Genomic DNA, 13,532 nt, shown 5'->3' with positions numbered 1-13,532 from the left:
ACCATTAATTCCGGAGCTTCACTCCACCCAGTGCTACCAAATCAGAAATTCTGGTGATGGGGCCTAGAAACCATTTTTTTTTTTTAAAGATTTTATTTATTTGTCAGAGAGAGAGAGGGAGAGCGAGCAAGCACAGGCAGACAGAATGGCAGGCAGAGGCGGAGGGAGAAGCAGGCTCCCTGCTGAGCAAGGAGCCCGATGCGGGACTCGATCCCAGGACACCTGGACCATGACCTGAGCCGAAGGCAGCTGCCCAACCAGCTGAGCCACCCAGGCGTCCCTAGAAACCATTTTTAACGAAGTCAACAGGTGATTCTTCCTTTTATCACCATATTACAACTTGCAATGTTTTCCCTCAACTTTTGATACCCTATGTATCATGACCTGAGCTGAGGGCAGATGCTTAACCAACTAAGCCACCCAGGCACCCCTAATTTTTATAAATTTAGTCTTAGAGAATCTTGAATTTTCTTGGTTTTAGTTTTAGATGGGTTTTGGATTTTAAGCAGATGACTGTAATATATGCAAGCAGTGCATTTTTTTTTCTTTTCAAACTTCCAATCCCATTTAGTTCATGTTCAAAATTTCTCAGTATAATGTTTGCTACAGACTTTATTGAGAATTTCCTTTTACTCTATGTTTTCAGAGAGTCTTTTCATATACTGGTGCTATTTAAAAAAAATTATTTTATTCTAATAAACTATCATTGGACAATTTATGACATTCTATTACATGGTTTGGGCACATTTTATAGTAAGTAGATACTTAACTTTACATGCTTAGAAATTTGGGTTTCCTATTACTCTGGGTGATTCAGTGAAGACTGGAGCTCTTAACTACATCAACACATTTTTAGCAGTACTTTCATTCACCAACATTTACTGCATGTGTATGATGTTAGGTATTATGTAAGAATCTGTGTTTTCTCTTATAGAAGCAAGTGCTATAGTTCTTTAAGTAAATCCTTAGAACTCAAGGTACTTTTCAGGGCACAAGCAATTTTGAAGTTTCAAAAATTATTTAAAGCTATAACAAGTACGTAACAATCTAAAGATAAGCTAGGAAAAAACAAGAGTTGTTCTGATCTAAAGATCAAAAATATTCACAAAGAAAACATTCCTAATTTCTAGAACTTTATCAATCAAGAAATTTACATGATTCTAACCATGTGCTTTCAATATCTTCTTAAACTAAGTTCTACCCTTATTCTAAGTGGAATAATAATAAAATGTAGTTAATATACTTAACACAGTCTCATAAAAAATTTAAATGAAAAAAACCTCACCTAAGATAAAAAACAGAGAGCCACTCATTAAAGGTGAACTGTAGGTTTGTTGTTGTTGTTTTGTATTTCAAGGAACATTCAATAACAAGGTAGATAACATATCTAACTTGGTACTTTTATAACACTGAAGCTAAAGCAAAACATCCTGTTACTTAATGTGTACACTGCAGTATAATTTTAAAAAATACTGTAATTATAATTTCAGAATGTCAGAATATGGGTGTCAGTGTTCTCTCTTTTTTTCATATGGGGAAAGAAAATGCTTTTGAAAATCACTGCAAGCTTCCAGAGCTATTCTTAGGATCACTCTGTAGAATCTTCATGATTCAGATGATACGGGGAAGCTTCAATTCAACATTTTCAAAGATATTCCAGCTCTCGTGATCTCATCAACCAGGAGAATGTTGGTGGCAATCATACTGCAGGACTGTGTAAAGCTATTCTTTACACAACAGTTATCCCATAAGCCTACGTTGCCTGCTACCATTGGCTCGACCGTGTTCAAGTCCACACGCACAAGGTGACCTGATTTTGAATGTTCTGCTTGAACTTTAGTGTTTCTTGAACGTCAAAACCAGAGTTCTGAGCAAGAACCTTGGGAAAAATGAGCAATTTATCAGCAAACGCTTGAACTCCAAGTTGGGCCCTGCCCTTTCCACTGGGCTTATATTTAATCAAGGCTTCTGCTATTGCCACCTCCATTGCTCCAGCATCTAGAACTACACAGCCACCATCAATGGAATTTTTAACAGCTCTTAAACCATCCTTATTGAGCCTTTGAGTGACTGTGTGTTTATGTGGTCCTTTGACCAATAATATGATGGATTCAATAAAATTTAATAAAGGTGAATTTCTCTTCTGCCAATGTATACTCATAGACAAGTCCTGCATGTCCAAAAACAATCAGGATTTAGATCATCAAAAGAATTTAGAGCTACTCCACCACAAGCAAGAGTCAGCCTTTCCACATCTCTCCTTTCAGCTCTACACAAGAGCATCTAAGAAAAAGGGGTCAACTCCCTTTTGAATGCTTTATTTGAATCACACAGATTTTTCAGTTCTATTATTTTTAAACTCTATCTTCAATGAATTTTCTTTCACCTTTTATAAGTTTCTCTCCATCTGAACTCTTGTATAAAAAAAAAAAGCCAAAATTCACTTGTTTTTTCATATTCTAATGACACACTACATGTGAGGATGTGCGCATCTTCTATTTCTTTTTTTCACATAAGGATGCACACCCCAAGGTCCAAAACCAGACTTCTGATTAAGCTTTATCAGCTTCAGATTTGTTTCATTTCCATGTTCTCAACCATGAAAAGGTCAATAGGTTCACCTTGTTTTTTAAAGGCCAAAATAGAGTTCACTACAGCCTCTGTTAAGATATCAGCAAGTTCAGCATGTACTTTAGGAGGGAGACATTTTAAGTGTGGCCATGGTCACATCTGTGTTTCTCTGTCCTTCTCTTTGCTTATTTTGACTTGTTCCAAAAACTGAACTGCCTTTTCCTTTGCAGCTTCAAATCCTTCTGTTATTCTGGGATGAAGATCTTCACAAATGTAGAGATCTGCCTGTTTGAGTAGGTCACCAGTGATTAAGACACTGGAAGTGGTATCATCACCAGTTATGTCATCCTAGGCTGTTGCCACTTTGCTATTAAGGAGGCTGCTGAGTATTGAATTTGCATTTCATGGAGCAGTGCATTGCTATCTTCAGTAAGTTTGATGTCTTCAGTACCAGAAACAGGCTTCTATCTTCACAGTGCTCTTAGGCCCCAAGTTTGACCTCAGGATGTTCTCTAGTTCCTGTGCCGCACTGATTAACTGCCAGTGCTGCCTGGGTTTGGGCCACCTTGGCCTTGGGATTCAGGGTCTTCATGGCCGCCATAGCTAATAAGAACAGGAAGAGGAGGAGACCTGGTGTGCAGAGCACCCAAAGCTGGCTCAGCGCAGCCACGCTTTTTTTTTTTAAGATTTTATTTATTTATCTGACAGACAGAGATCACAAGTAGGCAGAGCAGCAGGCAGAGAGGGAGAGGGAGAAGCCGGCTCCCTGCCGAGCAAAGAGCCCAAGCCGAGAACAGAGGTTTCAACCCACTGAGCCACCAAGGTGTCCCCATGGATACCATTTTTAAGGATCATTTTTCTTTTATTTGCTAGGTTAGCAATCAATAAATTATTTTTAATTTATTCAAGAATCATTATTTTAAGGATTTCAAAATATAGCTTTACAATCCCTTATCTGAAAATCTGAAATTCCAAAAACTCTGAAAATTTAAAAATCATTTTATAATTCACTTGAGGGCAATCTACCCTAAACTGATATGAAACTATTTATAGTCCTTTATTCTACTCAGGGTGAATATTTGCTGAATATTAATGTGTTTGATTAAGAGAGTCTCCCTAGATCCATAGGTATATGAAAATAATAGGTGGCATATGCACCATATTACTTTTCAAAGGTCTCAAAGTCTGAAATTGAAATACAGCTAGCATTCAGTATTTTTGATAATGGAGTGTAGATCTGATAATTCCAAAGAACATTAAAAATATTTTCTCCCATTCTGTATATGGTTTTCACTCTGTTGTTTCCCTTACTGTACATAATAAACTTTTTTTGATATAGTACCATTTGTCTATTATTGCTTTCATTACTTATACTTTGGTGTCATAGACAAGAAATCATTGCCTGGACAGATATGATGATGCTTTTCCACTAAGATGTCTTCTGGGAGTTTTACAGATTCAGGTCTTATTTTTAAATCTTTATACTATGTGTTTGATAAGAGGTTAATATCCAAAATATATAGTGAATTCCTACAATTCAGTGGCAAAACCCCAAATAAACAGATTAAATAGTGGGCCTTAAGACTTGAATAAACATTTCGCAAAAAGAAGGCATACCATGGTCCAACAGGTACAGATGCTCAACATTAGTATCACTGGGGAAATGCAAATCAATATGCAATGAGATATCACCTCATACCTGTTAGGCTGGCTATTATCAAAAGAACAAAAGATAACAAGAGCTCACAAAGATGGACAGAAACTGCAACACTTGTACACTGTTGGTAGAAATGTATAATAAGGTGGCCACTATGGAAAACAGTATGAAAGTTCCTCAAAAAAATAAAAATAGAAGTACATACAATCCAGAAATCTCAGTTCTGGGTATATATCCAAAGGAAACGAAATCATCTCAAAGAGATACCTATATGCCCATGCTCACCCCAGCACAATTTACAATAGCCAAGATAGGAAAATAATCATGTCTACTGATGGATGAATGGATAAAGAAAATGTATATACATGCAACAAAGAATTATCCAGACTATTTTTTTTTTTTTTTTAAAGAACGTTAAGTCTTTTTTAAGGAAGGAAATCTTGCCATATGTGATAGCAAAAATGAATCTAGGGGAAATCACATTAGGTAAAATAAGCCAATCATAGAAAGACAAAAACTGTATGATTTAGATATATGAGATATCTAAACTAGTCAAACAGTCATAGAAACAGAGACCACAATGATGGCTGCCAAAGGCTAGGGGAAGGGAGAAATGGGAAATTACTGACCACAGGAATTAAGTTTCAGATATATAAGATGGTTAGATTCTAGATATCTATTATACAACGATGTGCCTACAGTTAACAATACTGTATGGTGCCCTTCAAAATTTAAGAGGGTAGATCTCAAGCTCTCAAGATCTCAATATGGTTCTTACCATATTAAAAAAAAAGTTAAAGATTTCTAATTCTTTCATTCCTCATTTACCATCAAAAGCAATTCTTATACTCCTGTATATCTACTTGTGCTTTTATATTCTAAAACAGTTAAATAAATAAAAATATTGCTTTCATATTAGATTCATTTTGATAGAGTATTCTTTAACAGATACTTTAAAGAAACACAAAAAGCTTGAAAAATAGTAAATAAAATGTTTAATAGTGATTTGACATATTAGACAATGCAACATTATATTTACAACATATTTACACTGTTCCTTATTCTAAAAGAGATATGAATTGGAAGGCTTTTAATTTAAATGCATATTTAGATAACTTCTAAACTGAGGATAAAATATTAATATATAAAGCATGTATATATACTTGCAACATACAATTATGTATCTTCTATCTTTCTGGATTTTGTTATCTGAAATTAAAGGCTTCAAAACATGCAATCTGCCATAAAAAGTGGGAGCACTTACTTAGGAGCAGAAGGACCCCTTGGCCATGTTCCATCTTCATTTTTCTGTTCTATCACTAACACCTGTAAATATGACACAACAGAAGAACGTTTTTCCTTAACTCCGAAGTTAAAATAACTTTAGATTAGCTGACTATACTAAGAAACTAGAGCAAATCTGGAATTATTTCAAGGACAGAGTAGACAGGTGAAGAAGTATTTGCATTTTGATTCCAAAGCTGGGCAGTATAAATAGAATATAAATTCCTTGAGTTTAGGGAGTATGTTTTCTACTTCTTTTCCACTTGTAGACTGTAACACAGCACCATGCAAAAAACCCCAGATGCCCAATAAATGGTCACAGCTGTTAAAATACTGATGTATAATCTTAGCTAAGTATTATTACCTAGATACTCACTTTCCACTCTTTTTATTTTTATTTATTTTATTTTATTTTTAAAATTTATTTATTTGACAGAGATCACAAGTAGGCAGAGAGGCAGGCAGAGAGAGAGGGGGAAGCAGGCTCCCCGCCAAGGGGAGGGGCTCCATCCTAGGACCCCGGGATCATGACCTGAGCTGAAGGCAGAGGCTTAACCCACTGAGCCACCCAGGCGCCCCTCCACTCTTTTTCTTAACGTTTCAAATTTTGTAACCTACTCTACATACTCTTGGTAAAATACTTTTGTGGACTGTTTCAGACCATTTTTAAGTAGGCATTTGGATCCTAATCATGTAAAATATAAGCCTGTTTCCAGAACACATACAACAAACTAATCAGAAGAAAAATTTTACTTTCTGATGTTTCATTTTACTTTTGATTTCAGTAAAAATTTTAAAAAGTCGAGGACAAGGGACCTGGGTGACTCAGTTGGTTAAGTGACTGACTCTTGATTATAGCTCAGGCCATGATATCAGGGTTCTGAGATTAAGCCCCAGTAGGCTTTGTGCTCAGAAGGAAGTCTGCTGGAGAGTCTCTCTCTCTCTCTCCCCCTCTGCCCCTCTCCCTCTAAAATAAATATATACATCTAAAAAAAAAGTCTAGGATAATGTTTAGTTCATTTATCATCAGTCAGAAAATAAGTGCAAAATCTGGAAAATTTAAAGCATGTTCTTTGAAACATTCTTATTTCAAAAGAGCAAACGTTTGTAAGGAAATTTAATCTTTTTAAAATATATTATTTGTTCATTTGACAGAAAGAGAGATCACAAGTAGACAGAAAGACAGGCAGAGAGAGAGAGGGAGAAGCAGGCTTGCTGGATCCCAGGACCCTAAGACCCTGAGATCATGACCTGAGCCTAAGGCAGAGGCTTAATCCACTGAACTACCTAGGCACCCCAAGGAAATTTAATCTTCTTATTAAAATAATTTACTGTCATCTGCAATGTGATAAATGCATTCCATTTTTTAAAAAGATTTTATTTATTTATTTGACATAGAGACAGAGAGAGAGAGAGATCACAAAAAGGCAGAGAGGCAGGCAGAGGGAGAGGAGGAAGCAGGCTCTCTGCTCAGTGGGCTCGATCCCAGGTCTCTGAGATAATGACCTGAGCTAAAGGCAGAAGCTTAATTGACTGAGCCACCCAGGTGTCCCAATAATTGCATTCCTATCAAGAACATCAAATTACTTAAATTCTCTAAGCCTAAGCTTTCTAATGCACAAGACAGAATAAAAACCATTACATAGGCTCAATCACTGAAAAGTTTTATAAAGAAATGGTTCTATGTATTCCAAATTGTACTCCTGGAACTATCTCAAAACCTACAGATGGTAACTAAGGAGTGAAAGAGGGAACTGTCTGGCTAAGGAGGGGAGTGTTGACTAACCATGAGAGTTCCAAGTTCCCTACCCCAGTTTTAATCAGGTTAACTCAAATTCTGATTATAATACACATTACTTTTTATAAGATTTCATTTAAGACTACAATAGCTAAAGTAAGTCCAAAAATCATTGTTTTAATTTTATTTATGTTAGTTACCATACAGTACATCATAAGTTTTTGTTGTAGTGTTCCATGATTCATGGAAAATCACTGTTTTTATAGCATAATACAATACATGACATATGGTAGGCATTTACTAAAAATCAATTTCCTCAGTTGTTCTTAATTTTTTTAAAAAAAACTTTATATCATAATACTGTATCAATAATAATTTTTTAAAATATTTTATTTGAGGGAGAGATAAAGAAAAGAGAGAGTGAGATAGAAAGAGAGAGACAGGGGAAGGAACAGAGGAAGGACAAACAGACTCCCCACTAAGCAGGGGGCCAGATGCAGGGCTTGATACCAGGACCCTGAGATCATGACCTGAGCTGAAGTCAGACACTTAACTGAGCTACCCAGGCACTCTTATCAATAATTATTTTTAATAAAACCAAGCAAAATAAAAATCTTCGTGTATCACAGGACCAGGTTCTGTGTCGAGTACTAAAAATAAAAACAAAAATAAATAGACACAAAGTCCAACTAACATAAGGAACTCAAAGTCTAGTGGAGAAGCTCAACATATAAATAAAGTACATAATGAATGACACAAAAGACATATACATAAATCATATGAAGTGAAAGGAGTAATTTTTCCCACAAAGTAGAAAATTCCTATACTTCAAAGAGATATTGAGAAAAACAGATCAGAAAAGGCTGAAGAGATGATATGATATTTGAACTGCAATCTGAAGAATGAACAGTCTGTTTTGATTAGACTACATGATAGAATGGAATGGTTAATTTGAATATTTTGATGTTTAAAAGGACTTTTTGCTGGATTGATGCAGGCATTGGGAAGAAGGGTACAACAGGCAGATGGACTAACACAGATAAAAGCACAGAAGTTGGGAATAGCATAGTATGCTTAGGGAACTACAAGCAGTTCAGTTTGGTATTGTTAAAGCATAAATCACGAGGCAAGGATAATCTAAAGATGCTGGAAGACTAGCCAAAAGGTCAAACCTTGACTTGCATGCTGTATTAAGGTGTTAAGACTATTCTACAATTGTTAGGGAACCAGGAAAAGTTTATCATAAGGAAACATCGAGTTTTACATTTTAGAAAAAGTGTTCTAATAGAAATATGGAAGACTGAGGATGGACAAACAGAAGACTAGACACAGAGGGACCCGATAAGATACTACTGAAAGGGCTGACAATGGAATAGAGAGATTAATTAAAAAAAAATATTTAGAGGATGGAATCAGTAGGACTTGCTGATTATGTCTAAATGTCTTCATTTCCTAACACATTCACTTCTTTGGATTATATTATAAAGAAACACGAAACTGGGGTTGATACCTTACCAAGGGCTGGCAAACTAGAGTTCACTTAGCTCAATGACGGCTTTTGTAAATGAAGCTTGTTGTTTATATATTGTCTGGGACTACTTTTGTGTTACTACAATGGAAGAATTGTAGTTGTAACAGAGACCATATGGGCTACAGAGCCAAAAATACTATTTGATTCTTTATAGAAAGTTTGCTGACCCATCTTATTATATTAGCTGTTTAACAGATGGAAAATAATTTCTTTTCAAAAAGTAGGTTATTCTCAAGCTCAAGGAGGAAATCAAGTTATTGCTAGTGATCAGCAGAACAGGGAAGAGAGGAGTTAGAAAGAAGACAAAGCCAGGGTGCCTCAGGGGCTTAGTAGTTAAGCATCTGCCTTTAGGCTCAGGTCATGATCCCAGGGTCTGGGATGGAGCCCCACCTCAGGATCCTTGCTCAATGGTGAGGCTGCTTCTCTCCCACTCCCCCTGCTTGTGTTCCCTCTCTTACTGTAACTCTCTCTGTCAAGTAAATAAAATCTTAAGGAAAAAAAAAAAAAAAAGACAAAGCCAGAGACAGTAGAACCCATTATACATTGTCAAGATAGTCATAAAGTTTGTGACTTCAAAAAGCTTCATGTATAGTATGCTTAAAATAAATAGTATTGCTAAACAATACCTGTCCTTGGTATAAACCAGCATCCTGAATGGTGCTATCTGGTTTATTCAGTGGTTCAAATGTATTACTCATGTATTTGTTCCACAATCTGGTCTCCTTTTCATCTGGAATATTGAAGATTTTTCTTATTTCCTTTTCAATTGTATCTAGATTTAAGGAGGAAAGATACATAAATATAATAAGTATTTTAAAATATACCATACATAGCTAAGTGCTCACCAGCATAAAAGCCCTAAATTTAAAATACTGATGTAATAGCAAGAATAGATGAACAAATATGTAGGACATTATATAAAGAATAATAAAGATACCCAGTATGCTTTATAGGAACAAAATGGTAATTATAACTCTGACAGAAAACTACTTGGGGAAATTAAGATCCCGCAAGGGAGAAGAGTTCAATCATGTAATACTACAGTATAATTTATATTATACAGGATGACCTTTAACTTTTTACACACTATAAATTTAATATATTTTCTGATGATATGCTGCATTTAGAAAAAGTATAAGTCAGACATGCTATAGATAGAAACTATTTTTAAATGTATATAACCAATTTTAGGATAATTTATATTAAATTGAGTATTATTTACAGTTTGAATAGTTAACTAAAATTAAAAACAGAATATATGGACACAAAGGAAAGTGCTTCTCTGAAGGATGTCTGTATTGGTAAAAATTTGGTTTCACAGGAAAACCATGTATTTTCCTTATTTCAAAGTTATTTATGTGAGTGAAAAAAAGCCTTTTTTAAAAACTGCAGCAGGTTAACTTGCTATAAAATAAGATACAGGAATACACACATATTTGAGAGTAAAGATGCAATTAAATTTCAGTGCCACATAGTTAAATGAATCTTTAAAATCTTTAAACATGAGAAAGAGATATTAGAAAATACTATTAAATCTACTGAATTCTGGTCAATAACTTGCCTACCTTAGACTCAAGAAAACAATAAAATACCTATTAACATACAAAGAAATATAAAATACTTCTACATTTTAGAATACCTGGTTAGTTTGGAAAGAAACATTAAAATACTAAACCTAGTAATATATGTTCTCTGAAGAATCCTACATCATTAAATTTAGTCTGATAATACTGTTTATGTTCTACTTAGTAGCTGAAGTTCTTTAACAGTCATAGTCAATGAGATTTTGATTAAGGCACTAAATAAATAGGAAATCTTGCAGTGTATCTGAAAACTCAAGAGAAAATTAGCCAGAATATTTAAATAATTACATAAAATATACTAACTGCTTTCTATTTTGGGTTTTTTTTTTTTTTGCTCTTCTTATTGAAGTGTAAATGTATGCAGAAAAATGCATAGGCCATTAGTATATAATGATAAATTTCCAAAGTGAACACACCCACATAACCAGCACACAGATCAAGCAACAGAACATTATGCAGGAACGAGGCTAGAAGAAGCAGCTGAGGAAGGGTGGTCATTTTAGTCTAATAAAAATGAGTACTTTTTCTTGATTGCATAAATAATTCCTGCTCACTGCAAAAATTCAGGAAATACAAATAAAATGTCTATAGAGAGAGCTACTGTTAACATTTTGATATTTCTTTCAGAAAAAATATCTTGTCTATTAATACACACAAATATTTACATATATAATATAATACATACAGACACATACAGGAATTTCCTCTTCATTGAGTTTCATAAGATACTTCATACTGGGGAAAAATATTACAAGCAGAAGAAAGGAGTGCAAAAGGCTCTGAGGTGGGAATGTATCTGGCATGTTTTAGAACAGCATGGTGCACCAATGTGGCTGAAGTGAAATGAGCAAGGTGGAAACAAGACTTTTGTCTACAATCTTGTAAGTTATTAAAGTATTCTTTTTTATCTGAGTAAGAGGAGAAGCAACTGAGTTTTGAACAGAGAAGTGGCATGATCTGACATTGTAAAAGTTCACTTCTGCTGCTAGTAGAAAAACTGCAAGATGTCAAGTGTAGTCCAGACTATGCAGCAATCAAAACTAAGGGAGAAGCAACGTTAAGTGGTCAGACTGAGAACAAATTTTGAAGAACTGCTAAGAAGATATGCTGCTAGATAACATGCAGGGTGAGAAACAAAAAAGAGAATCTGAATGATACCAAGGTTTTTAGCCTGAGCAATTGAAAGAATACAAGTGGTGAATACTCAGATGGGGAAGGACAGACTTCAGTTGCATACATGTTACATCTTGAGATTCCTATCAGATGGAAGTGAAGCTATGAATTGAATGAACTGGAATTAAGGGAGAATTCTGGGCAGGAGATACGAATACAAAAGATACCAGTATGCAGAAAGTAAAAACCTAGAGCATGGAAGGAAATCATCAAACAAAAGTGGACATTAAAAGACTAAGCATGGCAACACCCTGATGTTTTGAGATCAGGAATATGAAGAGGATGTTTTTAGATTTTCTGAAAAGATGCAGGCAGTGAAAACTTGTGCTGTGGAAGCCACATAAAAAGAAGTTATTTCTAGATGGAAAAGTGAGTAAGTATAATTTTTGCTGGCAGGTTAAGAAAATGGAAGACTAAAATTACCATTAGATTTATCAACATGGAAGTAATTAGAGACCATCACAGTGCCAAGGAGAGTGGTAGGTTTGAATGTCTGATGTAGCAGGGTCAAGTGAGAATGAAAGCAGAGTGAATGGTAGGCAGAAAGCAGGATGATCAAACTGAGATCTGCCAGGTGCAGTTATAGATAATGACAGGCTAGGGTATAGCTGGGAAACTGATACCTGAAGTTGGATACAGATTAAGATCACTTGAGTTGAGAATGTCAAAGTATTGAGAGTGTGTGTAGACTTCTCCATATGAGTCTGACTGTATTAGGCAGTTAATGAAAAACTTACAGAGGTAGAAAAATATTAATTCCTATAATAAAATAAAATTATAACAAAATTTCTAGTAGGAATATTTAATAATAAGGCTACACAATTTTTAAATAAATTTTATATAAACACAAAGCATTTTCTAGTAATTTTATAACAAAAATTATTTTTTCAGTATATCCTTAAAGAAAAAAATTTTAAAAACCCAAATTTTGTATCTCTTATTGGTACGTGTTCTATACTCAAATATGTCAATTTAATTTACTTCTCTGCACATCCTACCTTAAGGAAAAAAAAAACCAAGTATGTCAATTTAAGGAGAAAAATACTCAAAGCCAAGATATTTTGGCTCTGAATGAGGTAAATTATTTAGATCCTGCCTAGGGCAACTATATCATAAGTCAGTATAGGTAGTATTAGCTGAAAATGAGACATTTTATTAATTTGGCAAAAACAGAAAAAAGGTGCTTCTATTTCTTAATTCTATTTTTATAACATAACTATATTTTATGTACATTATATATTTGGATCATTTTTAATCACAATGAGATCACAAGGGAAAAATATACATCCCATATTTACTTTCTTATTATCCCAATTTTTTATTATTTCAACACTCACTTCCTTCAGAAAAACAAAATCAGCCCAATTAACATTTGCACAGATTGTACAAGGCAGCAACCAAGAGATGAGACTGTGTAGAGTTTAAATATGGACTCTCATGTAGAACCAGGGTGAACCTAAGTAAATATTTAAACTTCCTAAGCCTCAACTTCATCCCCTAACCAATGAGGGGATACAGTATTGTTGAGGTTTAAATAAGGAACTTCCTAAGAAGTGCCAAAAACATAGGAAGTATTCCACAATGGCTAAAACTATGATAACTGTAATCATGAAGTCTCTAAAATTCCCAGTTTAATTTTAATTTTTGCAAAACCTTTTGCTTAGAAAGCAAACTTGCTCTAATAGAGTCAGACTTTTAAAAACTAAGACCTACAGTAAGAAATTGTGACCCAAAATACACATGTGTTGCTATTTTCTATTTTTATATTTTTCATTCCATTTTTTTTACTCCCAAAATATGTAATGGCCACCCAAAGTCTTGACAAACATTGCTCTAATTTAGTAAGAAATTTTAGCTGTATAAAAATTCAGTTAATTCACAATTTTAAGGCATATATTCAATGTATGTAGCTTTTAAAATATTAGTAAATTTAACTATGTTCATTAAAATCTATGCAAATTATAAACTTTTTGAAGCAGAGATCTTTATAAATTA

The 13,532-nt window shown here is 34.3% G+C and overlaps 1 protein-coding gene and 1 pseudogene across 15 annotated transcripts in view; both read right to left on the bottom strand.

Annotated features, from left to right (window-relative positions):
* USP15 (ubiquitin specific peptidase 15) overlaps positions 1 to 13,532 on the bottom strand; it is a 115,205-nt gene that overhangs the window by 57,287 nt on the left and 44,386 nt on the right. For all 14 annotated transcript variants that reach the window (XR_014314549.1, XR_014314550.1, XR_014314551.1 and 11 more), the window contains exons 5-6: positions 9,408 to 9,553; positions 5,493 to 5,554 (exon numbers count right to left, since the gene is read on the bottom strand). Coding sequence is in view for 2 of the 14 variants with exons in the window: in XM_082742513.1 (XP_082598639.1) it covers positions 5,493 to 5,554; positions 9,408 to 9,553 (208 nt within the window). In the remaining 12 variants the exon portion in view is untranslated. The remainder of the gene's footprint in view (positions 1 to 5,492; positions 5,555 to 9,407; positions 9,554 to 13,532) is intronic.
* LOC309870388 (T-complex protein 1 subunit zeta pseudogene) lies at positions 1,002 to 4,338 on the bottom strand (annotated as a pseudogene). The gene has a single exon. The product of its transcript is annotated as a T-complex protein 1 subunit zeta pseudogene (transcript).

Source organism: Mustela nivalis, assembly GCF_964662115.1.
Source record: "Mustela nivalis genome assembly, chromosome: 7".
NCBI lineage: Eukaryota > Metazoa > Chordata > Mammalia > Carnivora > Mustelidae > Mustela > Mustela nivalis.
This window is presented reverse-complemented; position numbering and strand designations above follow the sequence as displayed.